Source organism: Nesoenas mayeri, assembly GCF_963082525.1.
Source record: "Nesoenas mayeri genome assembly, chromosome: 3".
In the NCBI taxonomy this organism is placed as follows: domain Eukaryota; kingdom Metazoa; phylum Chordata; class Aves; order Columbiformes; family Columbidae; genus Nesoenas; species Nesoenas mayeri.
Genome location: NC_137544.1, coordinates 38,903,364 through 38,926,330, shown reverse-complemented (window position 1 = coordinate 38,926,330; position 22,967 = coordinate 38,903,364). Strand labels below are relative to the sequence as shown.

The following is a 22,967-nucleotide window of genomic DNA, read 5'->3' as shown; positions in this document are numbered from 1 at the left end:
GGAAAGTAACAGCAGCCATTTTGTTTTGGTTGAATCTGCCTTCACAAATCTTCAAAACCTTGCTATTGCTGTAGCATATCAGAATCCTGTTTTATTAGAAGGACCAATAGGATGTGGCAAAACTTCTTTAATTGAATATTTAGCAGCAGTTACAGGAAGAGCAAAGCCGCCTCATATTTTGAAAGTCCAGCTTGGGGATCAAACTGATAGTAAGGTAACTGATGTTGTTTTATATTTGGATGATCGGACATAATTTTTACTTAAAGCATGGACTTAAAGTTCTATATAAAATAATGTTTAACTTTTTACCCAAAGACCTCAGAGGGCCCAACTCTGTAGTATAGATCTTAGTATTGATGAGAATAAATACATGTGAAGAAAAATCAGAGTTAAATTTCAGTAGGTTTTAAATTCTGTGCATAATTGTGCTGTATCTGTTTCATTCAAATGATGTTTTATTGTGGTTGTTCTATGCGGAAGAGCCCTATTAATTTTTTTAAATAGTATTATTTTTAATTTAAAAATTATTTGTATTGAGAAAAAATTATTCCAAGATTACTCAAGCTGGTGCCGAAGGTTGTATGGACACTTATTTCAGTTTAAGTGAGCTAATGTCAGTTTAATCTGATCCCACTTTTTTGTGGTAAAGCTGAGATGAAGTAAGATCTTGTGGTGCTTAGGACACTTTTTAATCACTTAATAGTGATCTAGCTCTACCTGTAGAGATAAAACCAGAGGTGAAGATAATTTCACATTCTTCTGGATTTGCAGATATATATGTATTTTGATATTGAATTGATTTATGTTGTTTGGCTCAATTTATATTTAGTTTTCCAAGGTGATTAGTGTCTACCAGAAGTGCTACATGAAAGTTTTTATTAGCATGCATAAGCACCTTCTTTACTTGCATAGAACAGCTGATCTCACCATCTCATGACTGTTCTCTACAAAAGTATCTTTTCATATACATGAATATGACCACGATATTAAGAAAAAAAAATGTTAAAGTTCAAGGTACAAAATATGAAATGTAAATTAAATGAGAAAAGTAGTGAAACCATAAAATTAATTATTTAAGGAATGCTTAAATGTGGAAGTTATGACTTTACAGGGAAGCAACACTTGACTGGTTTTGTATGTTTGAATAACTTGCTTTACAATTCCGCTTACAAATTTCTCAAAAATGTAAAATAAAATTCAGTGCAACCCTAGACAGTTCTGTATGTTATACTATTAATTGTAAATTGTGGTGGCACAGCTCTGTAAATTGACTTCCAATTATCTGGTTCATTTTAATTACTGTTTCAGTTAGATTATCATAGGTGGGGAGGGGTGAAGCTTTTATTCCTTCATTTAAAAAGTGTAATGATGGGCACAGATTATCAGATGGATTGTTTACTAATGTGAAGGCTAAGTAAGTGTTACTTGTATATCAACTTTAGTAATTTTTAAAAGTTTTTACTCTGAATTTTTAAGGGATGTAATGAGCAGGTCTCTAATTTACTGATTATTTCTGTTTTAGATGCTGCTTGGTATGTATCGTTGTACAGATGTACCAGGAGAGTTTGTGTGGCAACCTGGAACCTTGACACAAGCTGTTACCCAAGGTCATTGGATACTTCTGGAGGATATTGATTATGCCCCTCTGGATGTGGTATGTAGGTTCATGTTTGCTGTAAAGTACTGGTCTTAAGGCACATACTAGTAATTTTTGAAGTCTGCAGCAGCATGCTGAAAATATTGCCCCTTTTAAAACAGATTAGAAAGAATGAATCTCTCTGTCTTCATTCCTATCATAGTACACCGCATTAGTTTTTGTCTTCGTTTTAGAGAAGTCATGACATTGCCACTGATGCCATATTTCACTATGAAGATTTAAACTGACACTGATAATGAGCTATATGTCTTTTAAGTTGTGTTTTAATATTTGAAAACAAATGTGGCCCCAAGCACCACAGAATATCATCCATGTATTTGAGTTGTGCTGTTAAGAAGGTACTGGGGGGTTTTTAGTGTTTTCTTGTGTGAGGTTTTTTTAGTTTTGTAGTTTGTTTCTTTTTCTTACACATTTCTTACCTCTGGCTTGGACATTAAAAGTATTTTTTTTATGTTAAGCAGTATAGGTTTTAACAGATTTCCTATTTCCAGCTCCAGAACCATTAGCTAGACTGTCATCCTTCACTTTTGAAGTAATGGTTGCTGAAAGCATGTCTTCTGCAAGAACGATGTCATAAAGATGTTTTGCTATATAGGTCTGCTCGACATTCTCCAGATAGTTATTTTATTTCATATCTGTTTTCATTTTGTCTCATTTCATATGAGGCATTGTTTCTGTGACTAAATAACCTGACAGTTTGTTTACTGAGTTCTGGGCTTCTGAAATATAGGGAATTCATACGAATGCCAAGACATACTGCTTGTATATACTAGACAGTTTTTCACTGCCAGAGGGTCATGCACTTATTTGCTTCGGTGGACTTGGTTTGTTGCATTCCCTGTGTAGTATCCCGCATTCATCTCTCCTTTTCTTCAGGTCCTCCCTGCAGGCATCCTGTCTCCTTTCTCCATATCAAAGTCTCCACATTTGCCTCCCTTGGTGCTGAGGGATCATTGTGGTCCTACCTCCCTTTTTTCTTTCCACCATTATTACTGTCCTTCTGCATGGAAGTGTAGATTCATTAAACAGATACCGAATTCTCCTGGGAGTAGCAATGTATACACTGAAAAATGTTGATGTTTGAGAATGTAATCTTTGAGAAGAAAATAAGACTTCTGATGCAAAAGTGTCTAATAATTCATTTGACAATTCAAAGGAAATACTTTTAATTTGAACTTGGCAGTGTAAAGACTGTAATTTCTTTTCTCTTATCGTTAAATCTGGATACAGGAGAAATAAGATATGTAAACATTACACCTTTGATTTCCACTGCTAATTAAAATTATTGGCGACTGCAGTTCCTGTTAGCATCACTTGAGAGTGCAATCTGTGGGCACAGCAGTTGCTGACAATATAGTGGTGCTCAGTGGAAGTGCTAGAGCATCTCAAATGTGGAAAAAGTGTGGATGGGTGTGCTGTCTGTGCAGCCTCACAGGCAAAAAAAATGTTTTATAAATTTTCTTCTCTTCCAGATCTCTGTGCTGATTCCTCTTTTGGAAAAAAAAGAGTTGCTGATTCCTGGCCGTGGTGACTGTTTAAAAGTAGCATCAGGATTCCAGTTTTTTGCGACCAGGAGGTAGGCTTGTAAAGTTAAATGAGGTTAAGAGCATGGATATCCTATTTTTAAGTCAAAGACAGGAAATGCAAAGTACTTGGGCAGGAGTATTTTACCCATTTCCAATTAACAAACAATGGAAGTCATAGAAGTTGTAAGAGGAATTTTTTCACTTTAGAGCAGCCTTATATTACTACTGGATGAATCCAGTCTTTGTACAGAAAGGTCACTTCAACAGGGTTGAGGGAATGAAGCTTTCCAGGAGGAACCCTACAAAACCAGCCCCTCACTGAAACAATATACCACTCTCAGCAATTACTGTGTGATGAAGGTTTATGATTGATATTCACAAGGTGTCTTGACTGGCTAGTTTAAAAAGCAGCTGTGTAAAAGATTTCTTGGTTTTGCTGATCTTGGGGTAGTTGGTAGTCTGACTGATTAGTTTTCTGGGGTTTGTTTTTTTTTATTCCACCTCTTTGAGCAGTTGTGTACGTGTGTTCCCTGGAAGATATTTTGAGAGTTTCATGAATAATTTAAACTGAAACCTGCATCTATAATGATATAAAGCTGTTTTATTTGGGAATCATGAAAAGAAAATAGAAGGTGAAAAAAAAAAAAGAAAATCTGACTTGTGCAAGTTTCGTGTCAATATAGACATTTGTAATGTTTTCTAACCAGAAAAAAAGATTTAAGGTACTCTCTCTGCTTTCACTGCAGTAATGTCTCATGCATCAGATGTCAAAATGTCTTCTTATATATTAAGACATACTATTGTATCAAGATTAAAGGTTAGGATATCTAGAAGGGGAATGATTACATGGTTTTCAAATGTTTTATAGTTTACTTGAAAGCCTTTAACAATTTTTCCTGCTTTTATCTTCCTTCCATAAATTTATTATTTTCTTTTTTCCTTCTTTTTCTGGATTTGATTCTTTTGTATTCAACTCTCTTTTGGTTGCCATATATTCTAAGATTTCTTTCTTCTTTATACTTGGTAAACAGTTTATAGCAGCAAATTATAGTTTTGCATTGGGCTAGTTAGAGCAGATTCAGTAAGTCAGTTACAGTTTCCAGCTGTGGAATATTATTAAAAAAACAAAACAAAAGAACCAACAAACAAAAATAACAAAAACCAAAACAAACAAACAAACACAAAACCAAAAACCAAAACAACAAACCCACAACTACCACCGAAACAACCAAAAACCATACCAAACACCAAACTATAAACTCAGTATGTAACACTTTGCATGTACAAGGCTGCTTCCACAGTGGGTGTAACACATAGCTGCATAGTTAGTTGTCAGTAAAAAAAAAACCACCCACGAAACAAAATTTATAACGGAATCGACTGTGAGCCTGAAGAATGAGGAAAATAATCAGGAAAGACTGTAGAGGGCACAGGGACTAGAGATGCTTTTCTTTCTTCTCTGCAATGGAGCACAGATCCTTTAGGATCCGTGGAAGATATTTCCCAGGTCACTTCTGTCAGGCTTCTCTCTTTACAAAGGAGTCTTTATGTTGCTTCTGATAGACTTCTCGTCAGTTGTCTTTCTGCAAGTATCTCTAAGGAGATTTTGCACTGCAGGGTGGAATAACACTATGATAAAAGAACAGATAATTTGAAAAGCAGAGATAGGCAAGGTAAGATATGTGACAGTACTGTCTCAAAGAGTGGGTGATCTGTACACCCGCATTATGCTGTAGCAGCAGCATGTAACATTATTTGATGTACAGGAATGCCCTGAAAATGTTGAATTCTTTAGCAAGATTAATATGCTGTGTTTCTTCATTTTGCCTTGATTTAGGATATTCAGTTCTGGTGGTGGTTGGTACAGGCAGCAAAGTGGCCACGCTGCTCTGCTGGACAAATATTGGACCAAAATACATCTGGATAACATGAGCAAAGGAGAACTCAAGGAGGTATGGTGTGTGTTGCTCTATTGTGTCATGTGAATAATCATTTCAATTAAAGGTAATAAATGTTTTTTCAGTAATAAATTTGATCCTTATTTTCATCTCCAATTTCCACAATAGACCTTTATAACTGCAGATTTATCCTGCCAGTTTTGAAGTAAAATGGCAGTTTGTCAGGAAAATTTGAAGTGAATTGGACAAAGATTCCTGAACTTGCTTTGTCAAACACAGTTCTGCTTTGGATGGGTCCAAGAAGAAAATTACTTTGCCATTTTGTAGCCCACAGAGATTTAAAAACAGATAAAATTAAGAAAAGAAAAACTGAGCATACTTTAATCCTGAGTTCTGAACTTTGAGATTAAAACTAGTTGGTCAGTCATCAGTTAAAAATAATTTGTTTCTGTTGATATCTTTTGTTACAATCTCTAGGGAATGTTTGCATTGTGTAGGCCTTCAAAAAAATTAAGGGAGCCCAGGGCTTAAACCGAAATAGAATTCTCTAGAGATTCTTCTTTTTTAAAAGAGCCTTGCCTAAGGGAAAAGAGGATGAACAGTCTCTAGCAGAAGAGTTGAAGAGAAAGTTCTGATTTTTCTAGAAGATAGTATTTCCATAGGATTCATTCACTCGTTGGAACTTGTTCAGCAGCCAGCACAATTATCGGTGACTTTAAATATCTGTGTGTTTTTCCATTTTGTCATTTGTCTACTAATTGTGTGAGGAATGGGGCAAGAATAGCACTTATTTTGTACCTCCTAGATTCTTTTGGAGGGGGAGCAAGTAGAGACACAGGAAGGCCTCTGCAGACAGTTTGCTGGAGATACACGCACTTGTGTGCTGTGGCTGTTTCTACTACAAGAGATCCACATGGGCAGGAATTCTAGGAAGCTGACAGTTGCAGTATTAAGAAAAGACTATCTGGCCAAACTGATGTCAAGAGACAACCTCCAGGTTTTGACTGTCAAAACCTTAAGAAAAAAGGAAGCTTCGGTGCTAAGTGTGTCACCACTAGGTTCTTTCTGTTCTTTTTTGTAACTTGGTAGCTCAAGTCACAAAAACATCTAAATCTAACACTGTGCAAGATTCTGTAGTACTTAGAAGAAGAGATAGTGGTAGAAAACACTCGCTTGTCTTGAAAATAGGCTCATGTTCTTCAGGTTTATCTTAAACTCAGTTTGGCAGGGTGAGACCAGAGTTCCTGGCCTGTGTCTGTGAAAGGCTTGTTTTTGGAAGCAATAATTTTGGTTGGCAAGCTCTAGTACAGAGAGCTGAGCTAAAAGGAAATTACAGAAGAAAAACTAGTCCCTTAATGTGTCTTTGTCAGCACAGTGAATAGACAACTTGAATGCTCAAAAAAAATCTGTCATAAGAAGACAGGAGATAAGAGCTTTTGTCACCGGTCATGAAGTTGTACGATTGTGATTTGAGTTTAGATAGGGCTGAATGTACCTCTTTTTCTTCCTGTTGTTATTTGTGCAAATGTATTAAAGGGATTAGACTTGGCAGAATTAATTTTTGACATCCAAATCAATATCGTACATGTTACAATGACTTATTTTCTTCAGATGAGAGATTCCAAGAGAGCAGTTTTGTGCAGCTTGCTAGTTTGAGTATCTATTGAAGTATATCCTATTAAAATCTGTGGAGGGGGGTGTGTGTGTTTTCCTTCTGATGCTAAAGATTTTTGTTTGTTTGTTTTGTGTTCAGGTTCTTCAAAGGCGATACCCTAACCTTGCTATTGTAACTGATCATTTGCTAGACATTTACATTCACCTTACGGGAGATAAGTATCAGGCATCAGAAAACAGTGCTTCTGGCTCCACAAACATACCAGATGATTCTTCAGAATCAAGATCAGAAAATAAGAAACCAAATCTGGAAGGAAGAGAACTATCTCTAAGGTTGCTTTTCTTCCACATTTATGAGAAGGAAATTTAGTCAGCTAGCTTCAGAGATAGAAGGGTTTATCTTTTACCACTATTTTAAGAAAAACTAAGAAAAAAAGTTTGAATAATTAAACTGGAATTTCATAACAACTGGAAAAATCAATTTCTAGTTTTAAAATCATGGTTTATGTATGTTGAAAAAAATATCAATCTGAATTATTTAGGGCTTCCTATTTGCTATATATTTTTTGAGGAAAAAGTTTAGGTTTTGTCATATGTGGTGCTGAGTTGATATCAAGCCATATGGATTACTTTTCAGTTCATTTTAACACAAAATACCAGTTTGTTAAGAACTGTTGACTGGAGTGTACCTTATAATGTTCTCACAATAGCTAGTAGGTAATGTTTTCAGCAATTGTATATATTTGCTTATCTAGATAATTCTGTATTAGACACTCAAAGCATTCTAACTTAGAGAAGACTGAAAATAACCAGATCTGTAATGTACCATTAATTTCAGAATTTTTATGATTAAATGCGTCTTGGGGTTCAGTTATTTCTTCCCCTCATACCAAATGTCAATTTACTCCTGTGGAATTTCTGTAGCCAGTAGTGCTTTGTGAATTAGTCAGTAAATACTAGGTGTGGGTAGTACCTAATATTTTTGTGAGGCATAAGAATGCCACTGTTTTTAAAACAGCATTTGTTTGTCTAGAATCAGGTGTTTCCTTTTCTTGCCTTTCAGAAGTTTGTGTTGTTGATAAGGAATCAGTGTATTGAAAAAATTTTTTTTTTTTATACATTTCTGGATAAAAAGCTTGCTACTTTTCATTTTTTCAATTTCATAATTACTGTATGGTTTAATGGAGTATATGTTACCTACAGAGTGTTTCAGAAAGATGGACCCAATTTGAAATCACTTGTATCTCTGCAACCACTGCAAGGCACAGAGTTTCAAATTATTACCTCTAGGTTACTAAAACTTCATAAGTCATTAAACCATTTGTAAATTTTTAGGTAATTGTAAGATGCTGCTGTCATTAAATATACTGCTTTGAAATTGGGTATATCCTTTTCAAACACCCTGTATTTCTAAGCAATGTATCTGAAAGCAACACTCTTGGTCTTTGTGTGCTCAGCTACTCTTTAGAATTAGCATCCTATTTATATGTGTCTTTCCATGTACAACTTACACAACAACTAAATGTGCAATTGCCAGAAGATGACATAAGACCTAAGCTGAACATGAAAGAAGGTGCTGTGTGTTTTGGCTTGATTGTACCAAATATTTGTTTTTCTTTTTAGAGACTTACTGAATTGGTGCAGCAGGATTGCTTACAACTTCGACAGTAATTCTTCAACCACAGCAGTGAATATTTTTCAGGAGGTGCGGTAAGACTTGATCCAGAAATTGCTTACCCAGATTTCTAGCATTATCTCACAAATCTTTAAATATGCTATTTGGGAATGTGAGATGAGAATTTACATTTGGTTTTATTTGAGGCAATTGGGCTTTAGTTGGAATATTTGTGATCCATCTGTTGGAGGCTTTCCTCACTGCTCGGAAAGTTGTTTGCAGTAATGTGCTGAAAGCCAGTCCAGACTTATTACTGTCATACAAATAACATGCTGCAACATAATTTTAACTGATATGAGCTGGGATTACTTAGGATGGAGAGTAAAAGTTTTAAGAGCTTTCCTTTTTCTTTTAATATGAGGCTTCTTTCCTATGCATCAATATATGTTCCAGGTTTTAAATTTTTCAGGTGTGCATCAGTCTGAGGTCATTTTAAGATGTGAGATCTCAGTGTGTTACTTCCTTTTCCATTTTGGTCCATTCATGTAAAAACAGCTTCTGTGACTGGACATGGAAAAGTTTTTACTTTCAGTAGAAACTCCCTACACTACAGAGTTCAGAAGTTCTTATTACATCCTTTTGAACTCCATTGTTTGATTTGATCTGTGGACAGTGAAATGATTTTATTTACCATGGCTAGATTGGATGCAGTCTCATGTAAATTAATGTTGTGCTTGTCAGAAGATATCACATAAAATTTGCATTGATGGAGTTAGTTTGTTTTTGGTTTGACAGGCATTGGACTGTTTCACAGCTATGCTGTCCAACCAAGGGAGCCGACAGAAAATGGCAAAAGTTATTGGAAGTAAACTAAACATTTCCAAGAAAAAGGTATGTTGAGCCATAATTAATATTATATGTGTTGATAGTGTTCTATAGCTTGCAATTTTTGTAGTGATGAATTTAAATGTGTTGTTCTAATTTTCTTAAAAGTTATGACCATCTCTCTATCCTGATAACTTTTTTAGCATTTAGGGTGGATGCATGTTTTTCTCTTGTTATATTTTCAGCTGTGTTTTTTTTTCTCTAAAAGTTACAGTGAACCTAATGGCCTCCTCATGCAGAAGAATAATCACACAGCTGGAACAGTGCAGTTGCCTAAGCACATGATACTGCTAGATGCACAGAGTAGTGAAAAATGTGTTTTTTCTTTGGTGGTTACAGTGAACTTTAATCACTTGAACAAAGACATCAGAGAGAAACATAATCTTTCTTAGCACTTGCTCTGTAATCATTGATTCAAAAATCAAGTATTTCTCTAGGAGGCTAGTGACTATATATTAATAGTGTGTGATATAAATGTCTGAGCTAGCTGACAAAGTAATGAATTAGTTTATTTCTGACTATAGAAGTTTGGTTGCAAAGAAAATTCCCTCTGCCACTTTAAGGTGGAAGAACTTGCCAGCTGGGTGGACAGAAACTTCTATGGATTTTTCTTTGTCCTTCATCCTTTGCATTGTTTCAATATGGGAATCTATTATCCTTGGTCAATGGCAAAATATCCTTGCTTACACAGAGATATTCACCAAGTTTATTTCGAGGGAGGTTGGTGTTTATTATTAGTTAACTGTTCTCAGGTTCAAGTTTATGTAGCTGAACTACCACAGAAGTAGGCAAAGTAGAAATATAATGGCATAGACCTGTAACCAAGTTATTAAATGGAAAGTTGTTTTTACAGGCTGTAACACTTCTGAAGTCCTTCAGTATTTTAGGTGATGAGTATGTAAAACCTGCAAAATACGAAATAATGAAAAATTAGCTTGCTACAAAGTGCTACTGGTAACATAGCATGGATCTTCTTAATGTGATGTTGTAGGCTACTATAGTATTGAAAGTTTTGATGCTTCCTTTGCAGGTAGAGTTCTTTTGTGAACTCTATAAACCAGAAATTCTAATACAGGAACAAGAAGTCTCTATCGGAAGAGTGCATCTCAAGAAGAAAGAAACACAAGCTCTCACTGTACGAAGGTACAATATCTTGTAGTTTAAATGTGAATTGTAATATTTTGTGGTGGAATAGAATAGATTGGAAGTCACAGGATTTAAAAAAAAAAAAAAGAAAAAAAAAAAGGCAAATTGTATATTCTCTCTCCAATGGAAGGAATGTGATGAGTTCTTCTGATCGGAGCTTTACCTTGCGTATTTTAAAGGCTGTCTGCATCATACTTCTGGCAGCCAAAACGTGCAGATTTTCAGTTTCTTTTGAACTGCAGTTTCTTCAAAGCAATGTGCGTCCACAGCTGTTTTAATAGTATGTGACACAAATTCTGCTGACCGGGAAGTTCTTTAAAAACTCCTGAATTTCTAGGTTGTGTGTTAACAAAAGTAAGTATCTTACAAGGGCATCTTGGAACTAACTTTTTCCACAAACCTTTTTTTCTTAATAATAATTAAAAAAAAATCCTAAATTGAACCACTCTTCTAAAAATAATTAAGGTAAGATTAAAATGAGATCCTTGATGAATCTTGGTTTTGAGTTGCTTCCTTTGTTTTTTCAGAGCAAAACAAACCTTTGCTGCCACACGGCCATCTGCAGTATTGATTGAACAGCTTGCAGTTTGTGTTGTCAAGGGAGAGCCTGTGCTTTTGGTTGGTGAAACAGGAACTGGCAAAACTTCGACTGTTCAGTACCTTGCTCATATTACAGGTAAATCTATTGTGAAGACTTTAACTTACATGAAGACAATTAAAAAAACAGCAAAGGAGAAAAACACCACAGGTTGATGGTGCTTTCTATTTCTGTTTCAAGGACACCATTTGAGGGTTATCAACATGAACCAACAGAGTGACACAGCAGATCTATTAGGGGGGTGAGTCACTGACTACTGTTTTGTCTGTTCTACATAACAAACTGGCAGTATCAGAACAAGCTTCTAATGCAAATATAGTTGTGTTGTCAAAAAATTGGTTTTAGGCATGTATCAGTTTCATAGTAGCATAAATATCTTAAGAAACATGTTTGCATGCAGAAACCTTGTCCTTGCTGAAGGACAGAGGCAGTTTCACTGAATTGTGTGTACATCTGTATGTGATGAAGTAGTTTAAAAGCATCACCCAGTGTTTCTAAAAATGTCTAAGCTGTTCAATGTAGATACAATATAATATTCACTGGACATAGTGGTTGGTAGCAGTAAAAATGTTACTTATCAGGGTGGTCCTGTCTTTATAAAATTGCCTCATAAAGTACATTTAAATATGTGCAACTTTACTTTGCTTATTAGTCGAGTAAAACACTATGAAAACCACGGTTCCTTCCTACACAGTATTTTTATTTCAGTAACTCTTTTTGTTAGTTTACAGATGCAAGTTCCTGTGTCACAAATGAGTAACTATTCTTTTGCTTCTCTTCAGTTACAAGCCTGTGGATAACAAGCTGATCTGGCTACCTCTGCGAGAGTCTTTTGAAGAACTCTTCTATCAGACCTTTTCTAGAAAGAAAAACCAGACATTCTTGGGACACATTCAGACCTGCTACAGGCAGAAACGTTGGCATGATCTGCTAAAGCTAATGCAGCATATTCATAAATCTGCGATTAATAAGGAAGCAAAAGAAAATGCATCTGGTAAGAGTTCAGACTGATCAAACACATAATTAGTGGTGAACTGTTGTAGAGTAGATGATTTTTTTGTTGTTGTTGTTTATCTGTCCTCCCTCTTTGTTGCATTCTTCTGGTTTCAAAAAATGCAATCTCTGTCTACAGCAAGACATTCAAAATACTGTTTGAATAGTGTTTTCTTTCTAATCTCTCACTGTTGTCAGCCATGTCTAAGAGTGAAGGTTTGTTTGTCTGACCTATGGTGCCCTTGATATCTCAACTCCACTCAGCACATACTTGTTTGCTGTGTTGGTGAGCAGTTCTAGTTTTTGTGTGGCAGTCTTCCATGTGTATGCACTCATACTTTCAGTCCTTGAACCTCATTAGGTCTCACAAATACATCCTATTTTAAAAACAGCAAACCAAAACAACTACAACAAGAAAAACTCAAAATCCAAAGTAATAGCTTTCTTAGAGTAGTAATGATGTTAAAAACTTGCTAGGAACTTTGTGATGGCTTTGGTTTCACTGTCAGTGATGCTGACTTGCCTAGTTCTTTACTTTGTTTTGTTGTAATTTTGTCTCCAAATATCCAATACACATTTTTCTTGTTATATGATTCATTTGGGACAGTGACAGTATTGTTACTTGTCTGGCATGGAGTAGTTTCTGTTTCTAGACCTGCTGAACAAGCGAAGTTGTCGTTTTCATTCAGTGTGGGCCAAGTAAACTCTTCTTTTAACTGGTTCTTCTGAATAGGCAGGTATTAAAATAAATGACCACAATTTTTTTTATTTTTTTTATTTTTTTTTTAAAAAGAGATTTTTGGAGATCACTTGTTGCAAGTACTGACAATCCCAAAATAAAGACAAGCTGAGATCAGTTGGTAGCTTTGCAAGTTACAGAAGACATGATGCTGCATGTACTTCAGGCTGTAACTTTAAACAAATAGCTGAAACATGTGCAATAGTAAATAATGTCATAACTGATAAGCAACAGTGCTTTTACTGATACTGAAGCCTTCGTTATTAATCTGTTCTGTCATAAAGTTTCTGAATTTGGATTTATTTTTCTGAGATGCCTGTGTCTCTGGGAATTGCAGTCATGTTGGAATCAAGTACAACACAAATTTTTTTTTCCCTGAGCTAGGAATGAATAGCAAATTATCTGTACCCGTATATCAGTAGTATTCAGCTAAATTTTTAAAAGGAGAAAAAAAGGCAAAAATTTGTTGTCATTGTTAATTCATGAGGTGTCATATGTAGAACTTGAATGTTTTCGTTGCTCAGCCAAACTTACTCTTGTATTTTTGTGCTTGAAACGGCTTGATTAAACTATGGCTGTTAAACATTTTTGTGCTATTGTTCTGATGGTACAAGCTTAAATTTGTTTTGCTTACAGGCTCACCACTGAAGGAAAAGTGGGAGGCATTTGGTCTTAAACTGAATCATGCTCATCAACAGATGAAAATGACAGAAAGTGCTCTTCTGTTTGCATTTGTTGAGGTATTTAGAGATTTGCATTTTGATGCTAGGATGAATAAGGAGGAACATTTAAAAGACTTTGCAATCAGTATTATATAAATAACTTCCTGGCAAGAATCTTGCTGTTAAGTAAAACTTGTTACATGATAACTCTGTGGAGCGAAGTGTGCTACTGCAAGGAGGTGGTGGTTAGATGGGGGGAGGCAGAGGGAAATGTTTTATGCTAACACATTAATTCAATGCTGTATAATATGAATTAGGACTGGTATGATAAAATAATATCAGCAGTGTGTCATATCGTCTTTTCAAGTGTATGAGACTAGAAAAGACATCTTGACCAGTCTCTAGTAGGACATGTTCTTGCCTAGAGATTGCTGTGAGGGATTTAATATTAAGAATCTCTGATGTTTATCTAGAAGTGATGTTTTTTTTTTAAATGCTTAAAATCTATTATGTAATATTCTAATATCATTAAGTAAGATTAGGGGAAAGTATGATGGTTTATGCATGTTTGTTCCTTGTCACCCTGTTATTATGAATATATGCTCTCAGATTTTGTGTAGTGTGTAAAATGTTGACCAGTCCTATTTCTAAAAAAATTATATATGAATAGTTGGGGAACCTTGACTTTAGCAGAGTTGTAACTAATAAGATGAGGAATTCCTCCATGAGGAATGTAATATTGTTTGTGTCTTTGTTTGGATTTCTTCAGATTAGCTATCTTTATTCTCATAGTGTTACCAGTGAAGCTTATGCAACACAGTGATGGATGTCACTGAAAGGCAGCATTGCACAAAGAGCTTAATTCTGTTACATCTGGTAGCTAGTAATGGGGATAACTGTCTGACTTCTGTGACTTGCAAAATAATTCCTGTTGGTGAGGGAGAGAAGTAAATCTTCTGTTGCTTTTAAAGGTCTGGAGCTGCCATTTGTCTAATCGACCCATAAACTGCAAACCAAGTATTTCCAGTATACAGATACTTCAGCTGATATCACTGCTGGTGACATGATTAACAAATTGATATCATTTTTAGGGTACTCTGGCACAAGCAGTAAAAAAAGGAGAGTGGATTTTATTGGATGAGATTAACTTGGCTGCAGCAGAGACTTTAGAGTGCCTGAGTGGTTTATTGGAAGGATCTTCTGGGTCGCTGGTGCTACTAGACAGAGGAGACACAGGTACTGTTTCTGTGCTTGCTTATGCTAATATCTTGCTATCCAGCCTATATGGCTCAAAATAAGTTCAGAACACTTACCATTAAAATGAATGTGTGCAGAAGAGAATAGTGTGTTCTTTCTAGACTTCATACTTTTTATATGCAAGAAGCTGGAGTTTTAATTCATTGTGCCTCAGGAGATTTCAGCATGCAGAAATTGTAGTTTTTGCTTCTTTGAAACCTATGAAGAGCAGGTCTGTCTAGTGCCCTCAGTAAGCACTGCTGTCTCTAAAAACAATTCAAGGAGGGTGTTTGTGTGTTTTTGTGGTGTTTGTTCGTTTGTTTTTGTTTGTTTTTTTGTTTGTTTGTTTTTTTAAGTTTAAGTAGTTTGACAGGTAAGGGCACAGGACATGATGTTCAGTTGTTACTATTAGGAAAAGGTTCTTCACCCAGAGTGGGATAGGGAGGTAGTCACAGCCCTAAGCCTCTGACAGTGTTCAAGAAGGAATTGAACAACACCCTCAGACACATGGTATGAATTTTGGAGTTGTCCTATGCAGGGACAAGAGTTGGACTGGATGATGCTTGTGGGTCCCTTCCAACTTGGGACATTCTATGATTCTATGGTACTGTAGTCATTGTCTTTCACTGATCCTGCAAATACAATCTCCAGCTAGATGGATGTGGATAAGGCCTTTCATTTTAACAAGTCCTTGTGGGTTGTCTCCAGCCAGCAGCTAAGCACCCATACAGGTGCTCACTCCTCCCACCCCACCATCCTCCAGAGAGAATTGGGGGAGAGAATAGGAAGAGCAAAAAAGAAAACTCATGTGAAATGGGTGATGCAAAGGCAGTCACTAAGCAGCTCCCACAAGCAGACCAAAGTCCAGCCTGTCTCTAAGCAACAGCCACCTTGGAAGACAAAAATCACCACCTGCTTCTTCCTTTACCCCAGTTCTTCTTACTGAGCATGATAATGTGTGGTAGGGAATATTGCTTTGGCCAGTTTGGGTCAGCCGTCCCAACAGTGTCCTCTCTCAGCTTTTTGCTTACTCCCAGCTAAGTCACTGGGGAAGGGAGAGCAGAGTGGGGAAAAAGAGAAAGCCTTGATGCTATGCCAGCACAGGTCAGCAATAACCAAATGCTGGTGTGAAGAAAGTTAACTGCATCACAGCCAGACCCAGTACAGACCTAAAGGTAAAAAATGCAATTGCTGCATATTATTTTATGGAGCTACAGATGGAAACAAATGTTGTATGAGCTTCCAAGGCTGGGTTTTCTTCCTGGCAAAGGTAAACACTGGCCATTGTTCTGAAAGAGGCAAAAGGAGCTCCAAGTTTAGGGCTTATATAATTTTTTAAATATTTTGTGTTGTTAAAGCATCCCGCTACATACGCATAAATGTCATGGTTTCACTTGTCTGTGTCTGTTGTAAAGATGCAGATATACTTCTCATGAAATTACATGGGGTTATTCTCTGAAAACTTTTCACCCTGGCAGTTTCAGAGAGTGTAGTAGTACAGTAATAGAAAGTTAGCTTAGAAGAAATGTACCTTATTTAACATAATAAATATCCTGGGTTTAACATTAACCTCGTGTCTCTCATTTCTGTTTTTGTTCAGAGCCTCTTGTCCGTCACCCTGATTTTCGCCTGTTTGCATGCATGAATCCAGCTACAGATGTTGGAAAGAGAAATCTCCCTCCAGGAATAAGAAACAGGTAGGAAATAATATATCTGTGACAAAATACTTAGTCACTGTCTTTGTTTCAGAGTTTAACTAGCTTCATGACTTGACCCAGTAAAGAATGTCTGTTTTGAAATCTGAGGATATAAGTCTGAATTCAAATTAACTTCCTGCGAGAGGTGTTTTCCACATCATGTTGAAGGTCTTTTATGAAATATCATCAGGAAAATACTTCTGTAAAGTCGCTGAGCATGAACAAATGGTCTAGCAGTCATGTAGAGTATTGTCACTGGAGACAAGGGATTTATCATTCTTTACAATTAAGCTGTTAGTGCCTGGGAGTGCTACTGTGGCAGTTTATGTTCCTGATGGGAGTAATAAAGACAAATACTTTGTGTCTGTTTAGCAGCCTTTCTCTTGACAACTCAGAAGTGTTGATGATCCTTGCAAAAAGCTCTATATCCAGCCTTGTTTGCTTAGAAGGAAGGTGGCTTGCATGGTGGAGCAGATGTATGATGTTCAAAGTATTTGACATATGGTCTTCAAACACCTAAGCTGTGGCCAGGAAATTGGAGTTGTGGCAAGTCCATTCTTCCATACTTACTGTTCCTGGGTACAAAGATGATCTGCTTGTATTTGATGCAGTTTCCCTCATGAATGATGAAAGTTGCACATGCTGTCCCTTATCAGATTCATAAACATGGTGCAAAACTTTAGAGATGCACTTACTATATGTAACTAGTTATTTGCAGTTATTAGTGGCAAAGTAAGGCTTTATTGCTATTAGCTCTCCTTGCTTAGTAGTGAAAGGAAAGAGAGTGTATACAGAAGAAAGGAGACTTTATTCATCTTAAGTTTAAATGAACTTATATTTGCATTTGTCAAAAATGTCTACCCCTCTGAAGTAAATGATATTGCTTGGTTGTATTGGGTTTGCTGTGGTGTGTCCTGAGCCATTATTTGCAGTTGTAGTGCATGGTATGGAAGGGCTGTAGACTCATATTCAACATCCAGTGCAAATATACTGGACTAACTAATGGTTAGAAAATAAGTTCATGAACTAGAGCTGTTAGTGTAGTGTACTAAATGTGGAACACTCCGACATATTTAAAGATAATTAGAACTTCAGAGTACATGTTTTGATGCTAGTTTTCCTTCGCTTATCGTCAAGTTTTCTCATCTTATCATTGCTCAGCTGCGTCTTTATAAAAGTAGAAAACAACCTGTATATACTAGTCACGACAAAATTAGAAAGTGTGTTTTATTATAAGTGTCTATTTTTAAAAAATAGGAATAACTAGAAGAGTCTACTTTGAAAAGTACTACTGCTGTCGGTGCCCCAGTGTTCAGTCCATAATGTTTGGATATCTATCACAAATTGTTTAAAATTTTAATTAAAAAAAAATTACAATACTGTAGTTAATTTTCAGTCTACTAAGTTAAAATAATTCAGATAAGTTACTTAAAAATAAGGTATTAGTAATATGTTCTTTTAAATTGCTCTGGTTCTTAAGCCTATCTATAGGTGGTTTGACAAGTTAGTATTCTGCTGCTTACAAAATTTCAGATGTATACCATGAGGATCATATATAACATTTTTTTAATGTGGTCAGATTTCTAAGTGTTATGGATTCTTTTAGGTTTACTGAACTTTATGTAGAAGAATTGAGAAATGAAGGAGACTTGCAAGTTCTTATAATGGATTATCTGAGAGGCTTGAATGTGAACAAAAATACAGTACAAGGAATTGTAAAGTAAGTTAATTATAATACCTTTAAATCCTTGATGGAATAGGTTACATGTAAGAAAGTATGTAACTGTAATCTGTGTTAGACTGTTTTAGGAAACACTATAAAGGTTCCTATGCAGCAATTTGCACAGCCTTAGGAAATGGAAGATGGTAGACATCCATCCCCTTCATTCTGAAGGTTTCTATACTTGTGAGGAGGAGATTTACTTTCTTTTATTCAGAAGTGCTTCTTTGGGTGGCACCAGTTAAAAAGCGTTATCATTGCAGTCCTCTTTCCCATCTGAGAGACTGAAAGGGTTTGTTTTTGTAGTTCCTACCAATGAAAGTTTTATATTTATCAAGTTACTAGTTACCCTGGTTTAAGGTATATTATCTGACTGCATTAACCTGAAGAACTGTTATATTCTTAGAATACTTCGAGTTTATAGTCTTTATGTCAAGCTCTCTCAAAAATATGATCCTAAAACAGTTTGTTGCTTTGCTTCAGTGACTATACAGATGGCAGAGTTTGGCATGGCTTTCCTAACCTGGAGCTTTTAGAAAAAGTGACAGTTGGAGATAAGTTTAATCAGTTTAATTCCTTAGAGCAATGGTCTGATCAGCAACAGCACTAAGTAACTGGAACTGATGTCACTCTTTATTTTTGCAGCTTTTATTTATCTGTGAGAAAGGAAGCAGAAGCAAAGCTGGTGGATGGAACTGGACACAGACCTCACTATAGTCTCCGTACACTTTGCAGGGCATTGAGATTTGCAGCGTCTAATCCATGTTGCAGCATACCACGCTCACTGTATGAGGTGATTACCTATGCTGGGGTTTGTTTCAGTGTATGTTGACTGCGAAGACTTTTTGGATAAATGATAATCTTCTCTTTGAAGTATGATATTGAACAGAAGTGATGCTTTAATCACCTTTTTTTTTTTTTCTTCCCTAATAATTATTAATTTTATCACTGAAAATAACTCTTCTTCTTAGGGCTTCTGTTTGAGTTTCCTGACGCAGCTTGACAGAAGTTCTCACCCAGTAGTTCAAAAGCTAATTTGCCAGCACATAGTCTCTGGCAACATCAAAAGCCTTCTCAAGCAGGTAGGTAACTAAGCCTCTATAGAGCTGTTCGGTATTCAGAGCAGAATTTATTTTGATTTGCGTTCTCTGCCTTTTTCCTCCATATTAGTCCTGTTATTTGTGTTATAAGGAAGAAAAACACTGTTCCTTCATAAGTTTTTACTTCTGCCTGAAGTGCCCATATGTTATAGTTTATTTGTTAATTTGAAAAAGTATTGAAGTCTGATTAGTTACAGCATTGGGGAGTGTGGGCAGCTTAATAAAGTGACTCCAACTGTAATGCTTTCACAGATTTTTGCAGAGCTTTCACAGGCTTTTTATTTTTAGACTTAATGTAGAACATACAGATACAGAGCAAACATCTGTGTTTGTTTCTGATAGATAATGCAGAATTTCACTAGTTCTGGGAGCCCAGCATGAGTCTGCATGGAGGACTGGGCAGGTGGTATGGGGAAGCCAGTTGTAGGAGATGAGTGTTTGTTTCAGAGTAAACCCCTTCATATTAGTAAATATGGATGAATATAAAAAGATAAAGCCCATTTCCTGCTTGGAAGTGTACCTCAGAATTCAGTACTAGGACTTTCCTGTTGCATTCTGTGACAAGGTGACAGTCCTTACTGTGGGAGTGCTCAGAGATTAATTTAAAATGACTTCTGACTTCTTACAGAACGTTGCATTGGTGTTACAGAGTTGTCTTCATTAGCAAATTGAAATTCATTTGTATAGTCTGTTATTTCTGTCTTGTCTCCTTAGCAAATACCCAAACCCCAAGGAGGGGGATTTGTACTTGTAGAAGGATACTGGATTTCAGCTGGGGATAAAGAACCTAATGTAGATGAGACTTACGTGCTAACCCCTTCAGTTAAGCTTAATCTGAAAGACATTGCCAGAGTTGTGTCTGCAGGGTAAGTCTGTTTCAACTTTTTCATAAAAAAAAAAAAAAAAAATCTAAGTTAGAGATGTTTATTTGGGTTTGAAGTGTTGGTGCCTGTCTAGCCTTTCTTTGGCATGAGTAATGTCCATTTTCCTTCTACTTTAAGGTTAACTTTTCATTGTACAGTGACTTGAGTTTCTAAATGTTTCTTGTCTCCTTAAACCACCTTATGGCCATACGTAGTTTTATTTAAGTGATATTTTAGAAATTTGCAGTTAGAATAGCCTGCTTATTTCACACTGTCACGTAAAGCTTTCTGGATAACAGCTAGCACTTGGGAGTAAAGTTAGTTGTGTTTCCCTAGGTAGCGTATGATCTTGGATATTCCAAGTGAGCTAAGTGGTGATATTTTGGTAATATATTTTCCTAATGTAGATCTATGAAAATTTCAAATAATGTTAATGTCTGGTATATGAGAATTATATGACTCTGCTTCTAAACCACTATTTTTATCCCTTTTAGGACTCACCCAGTACTGATTCAAGGAGAGACCTCTGTTGGTAAAACCAGTTTAATTCGCTGGTTGGCTGCTGCTACTGGGAACCATTGTGTAAGGATTAACAATCATGAGCATACTGACATCCAGGAATATATTGGCTGTTACACATCGGATGCCTCTGGGAAGCTGGTATTTAAGGAAGGTGGGTGGGGATATTATATTTACTTCAAATTCCCATCTTACTTGACTGCTTTTTTTTTTTCTTCTTTTCTGCTTGTCTGTTTTATTACAAAGGAGAGATGACCTGTCATAAAGTTAGTAGTTGCATATTAATGATAATGACATATGTGAATTTCAGTGAATTCTTAAGCGTTCAGTTTTGTCTCATCATAGTTGTTGTATTGGGAATAAAATAATTCAACAATTTCAACAATACTGTTGCTTCCATCTATGGATGAGCATTTATACTGATTGAAAGCTTGTTGCTATAAGTATCTGAATGCATATTTGTTAGATTTAGTTTTGTTTATTTAGATGTTTAACTAGAACTTTTTCTGTTCCCTCCAAGGCATTCTCATAGATGCAATGAGAAAGGGTTACTGGATTGTTCTAGATGAACTTAATTTGGCTCCCACTGATGTTCTGGAGGCTCTCAACCGTTTGCTGGATGATAACAGGGAGCTGTTCATTACTGAGACCCAGGAGGTTGTCAAAGCTCACCCCCGCTTCATGCTGTTTGCTACACAGAATCCTCCAGGACTCTATGGTGGCAGAAAGGTCTGTATAATCTCTTCCTCTGAGTAGCTGTGACTCTAAGGAGTTAATCTATCTTGTACAAAGAAGTGTGATGTGAAAAGTTTCTGATGTGTGGCACAGAATTAACATGAAACTTTCAAGAGGCAGAGAGTTCAGGTGGCTGTGAAATAACTTTAAGTACAGCTGGGTTCTGTTTAGGTTAGTTGCGTGTTTTGCAGATACTAAATTTCTAATTCATTTTGAGTAGTTGAGGTTTAAGTGCTTTACTGAGCTGGAATTCCTGTATGTTATATTTCACTCAGCATTTCTTGTTCAAGAGCACTGGAGAGAGATTTGACTTAGGCTATTGATGTGCATTTTTTACTGGTTTTGGCTGGAACGGTTAAATTTCGCCGTAGTGACTGATATGGTGCTGTTTTGGATTTGTGACCAAAACAGGATGTCTTAGCTATTGCTGAGCAGTGCTTGCACAGCATCAAGGCCTTTTCTGCTTCTTGCACTACCCACCAATGAGTAGGCTGAGGTACACAAGAAGCTGGGAGAGGACACAGCTGGGACAGCTGACCCCAGCTGCCCAAAGGGATATGCCATGCCGTGTTCTTGTGCCCAGCAATAAAAACTGTGGGGAGAAGGCAGAAGAAGGGGATGCATGGTGTTTGTTTCTCCAAATAACTGTTGGGCATGATGAAACCCTGCTTGCCTACAGATGGCTGAACACCCTCCTGCTGACGGGAAATGGTGAATGAATTTCTAATTTTGCTTTGCTTGTGCATGCACCGTTTACTTTACCTATGAAAGTTGTCTTTTTCTCAGTCCATGAGTTTTCTCACTTTTACGCTTCTGGTTCTCTTCCCAGTCACCTTGTAGAGGGGTGAGCAAGTGGCTGTTGGGTGCTTAGCTGCCTACTGCAGTTAAATCACAACATGTTTTAAAGCTCTTGTCCTCATCCAGGCTGTCTCTTATGCTTTCTTTCAATATTTATGAGTATGTGCTAATTTGTATACTATGACACTATTCATATTTTCTTTGGGTGTATAGGGGAAGATATATAACATGAGGAATATCAAAGGAGAAAGTTCAAGCATTAGTATGTTTTCGTATTTTAGGTTTTGTCCAGAGCCTTCAGAAATCGTTTTGTGGAACTACATTTTGATGAACTGCCAAGTGCTGAATTGGAAACCATCCTGCACAAGCGATGCAGTTTGCCACCTTCTTATTGCAGCAAGCTTGTCAAAGTCATGTTAGACCTGCAAGTATGAGTCTTTCTTCTTTTTATAGAAGACATGCAAACATGTTTCAGCACAAAGTAATAACAATACCTTTTTTTTTTGAGGGGGGGGAGGAGTGAACTGGCAGATATTTAAAAACCTAAACCATAATTGATGGAAGAGAATACACCAAAGTACTTAGTTCAGTGGTTAAGATAAAGAATAAGGAAGGTGAGGTCAGATTTGAGAGAGAACTAGCAGCAAAAGAACTAATAACCAAAGGCCTTGGGATTTGATGTGTAGAATAATCCCTTGCTAAGGATCCAAAGTAGTGTTGGATTTGTAGCTGTCTTTGGGTCATACTAAAGTTGGTATTATTTTTAAACAATAATTTTGGATGTGTCCTGACACTCCCGTGTTTAAAAAGCTTTTAATGCTTAGTATCTATCTAAAACTTACATATTTAAAAGGAATTGCAGCAGCACAAACCTGGGCACGCTTAAAAGTGCTAATACACATTTTGGTGTAGAACCTAATCTTTGCTTGGATTTTGTTTTATTATAGGTACCTATTTTCTTATTAG

General features: G+C 36.4%; 1 protein-coding gene across 1 annotated transcript in view; it reads left to right on the top strand.

Moving 5' to 3' along the window:
* The window catches only part of MDN1 (midasin AAA ATPase 1), a gene marked incomplete at its 5' end in the record, with an annotated part of 103,024 nt that overhangs the window by 11,263 nt on the left and 68,794 nt on the right, over positions 1–22,967 (top strand). The window contains 21 exons of the mRNA XM_080341253.1: positions 2–214; positions 1,523–1,654; positions 3,130–3,233; positions 5,021–5,135; positions 6,835–7,028; positions 8,319–8,400; positions 9,106–9,201; positions 10,226–10,338; positions 10,869–11,017; positions 11,120–11,180; positions 11,722–11,933; positions 13,308–13,411; positions 14,425–14,569; positions 16,170–16,266; positions 17,873–17,986; positions 18,632–18,779; positions 18,958–19,068; positions 19,801–19,952; positions 20,444–20,622; positions 20,989–21,197; positions 22,283–22,429. Coding sequence (XP_080197379.1) covers positions 2–214; positions 1,523–1,654; positions 3,130–3,233; positions 5,021–5,135; positions 6,835–7,028; positions 8,319–8,400; positions 9,106–9,201; positions 10,226–10,338; positions 10,869–11,017; positions 11,120–11,180; positions 11,722–11,933; positions 13,308–13,411; positions 14,425–14,569; positions 16,170–16,266; positions 17,873–17,986; positions 18,632–18,779; positions 18,958–19,068; positions 19,801–19,952; positions 20,444–20,622; positions 20,989–21,197; positions 22,283–22,429 — 2,877 coding nt within the window. The remainder of the gene's footprint in view (position 1; positions 215–1,522; positions 1,655–3,129; positions 3,234–5,020; positions 5,136–6,834; positions 7,029–8,318; positions 8,401–9,105; positions 9,202–10,225; positions 10,339–10,868; positions 11,018–11,119; positions 11,181–11,721; positions 11,934–13,307; positions 13,412–14,424; positions 14,570–16,169; positions 16,267–17,872; positions 17,987–18,631; positions 18,780–18,957; positions 19,069–19,800; positions 19,953–20,443; positions 20,623–20,988; positions 21,198–22,282; positions 22,430–22,967) is intronic.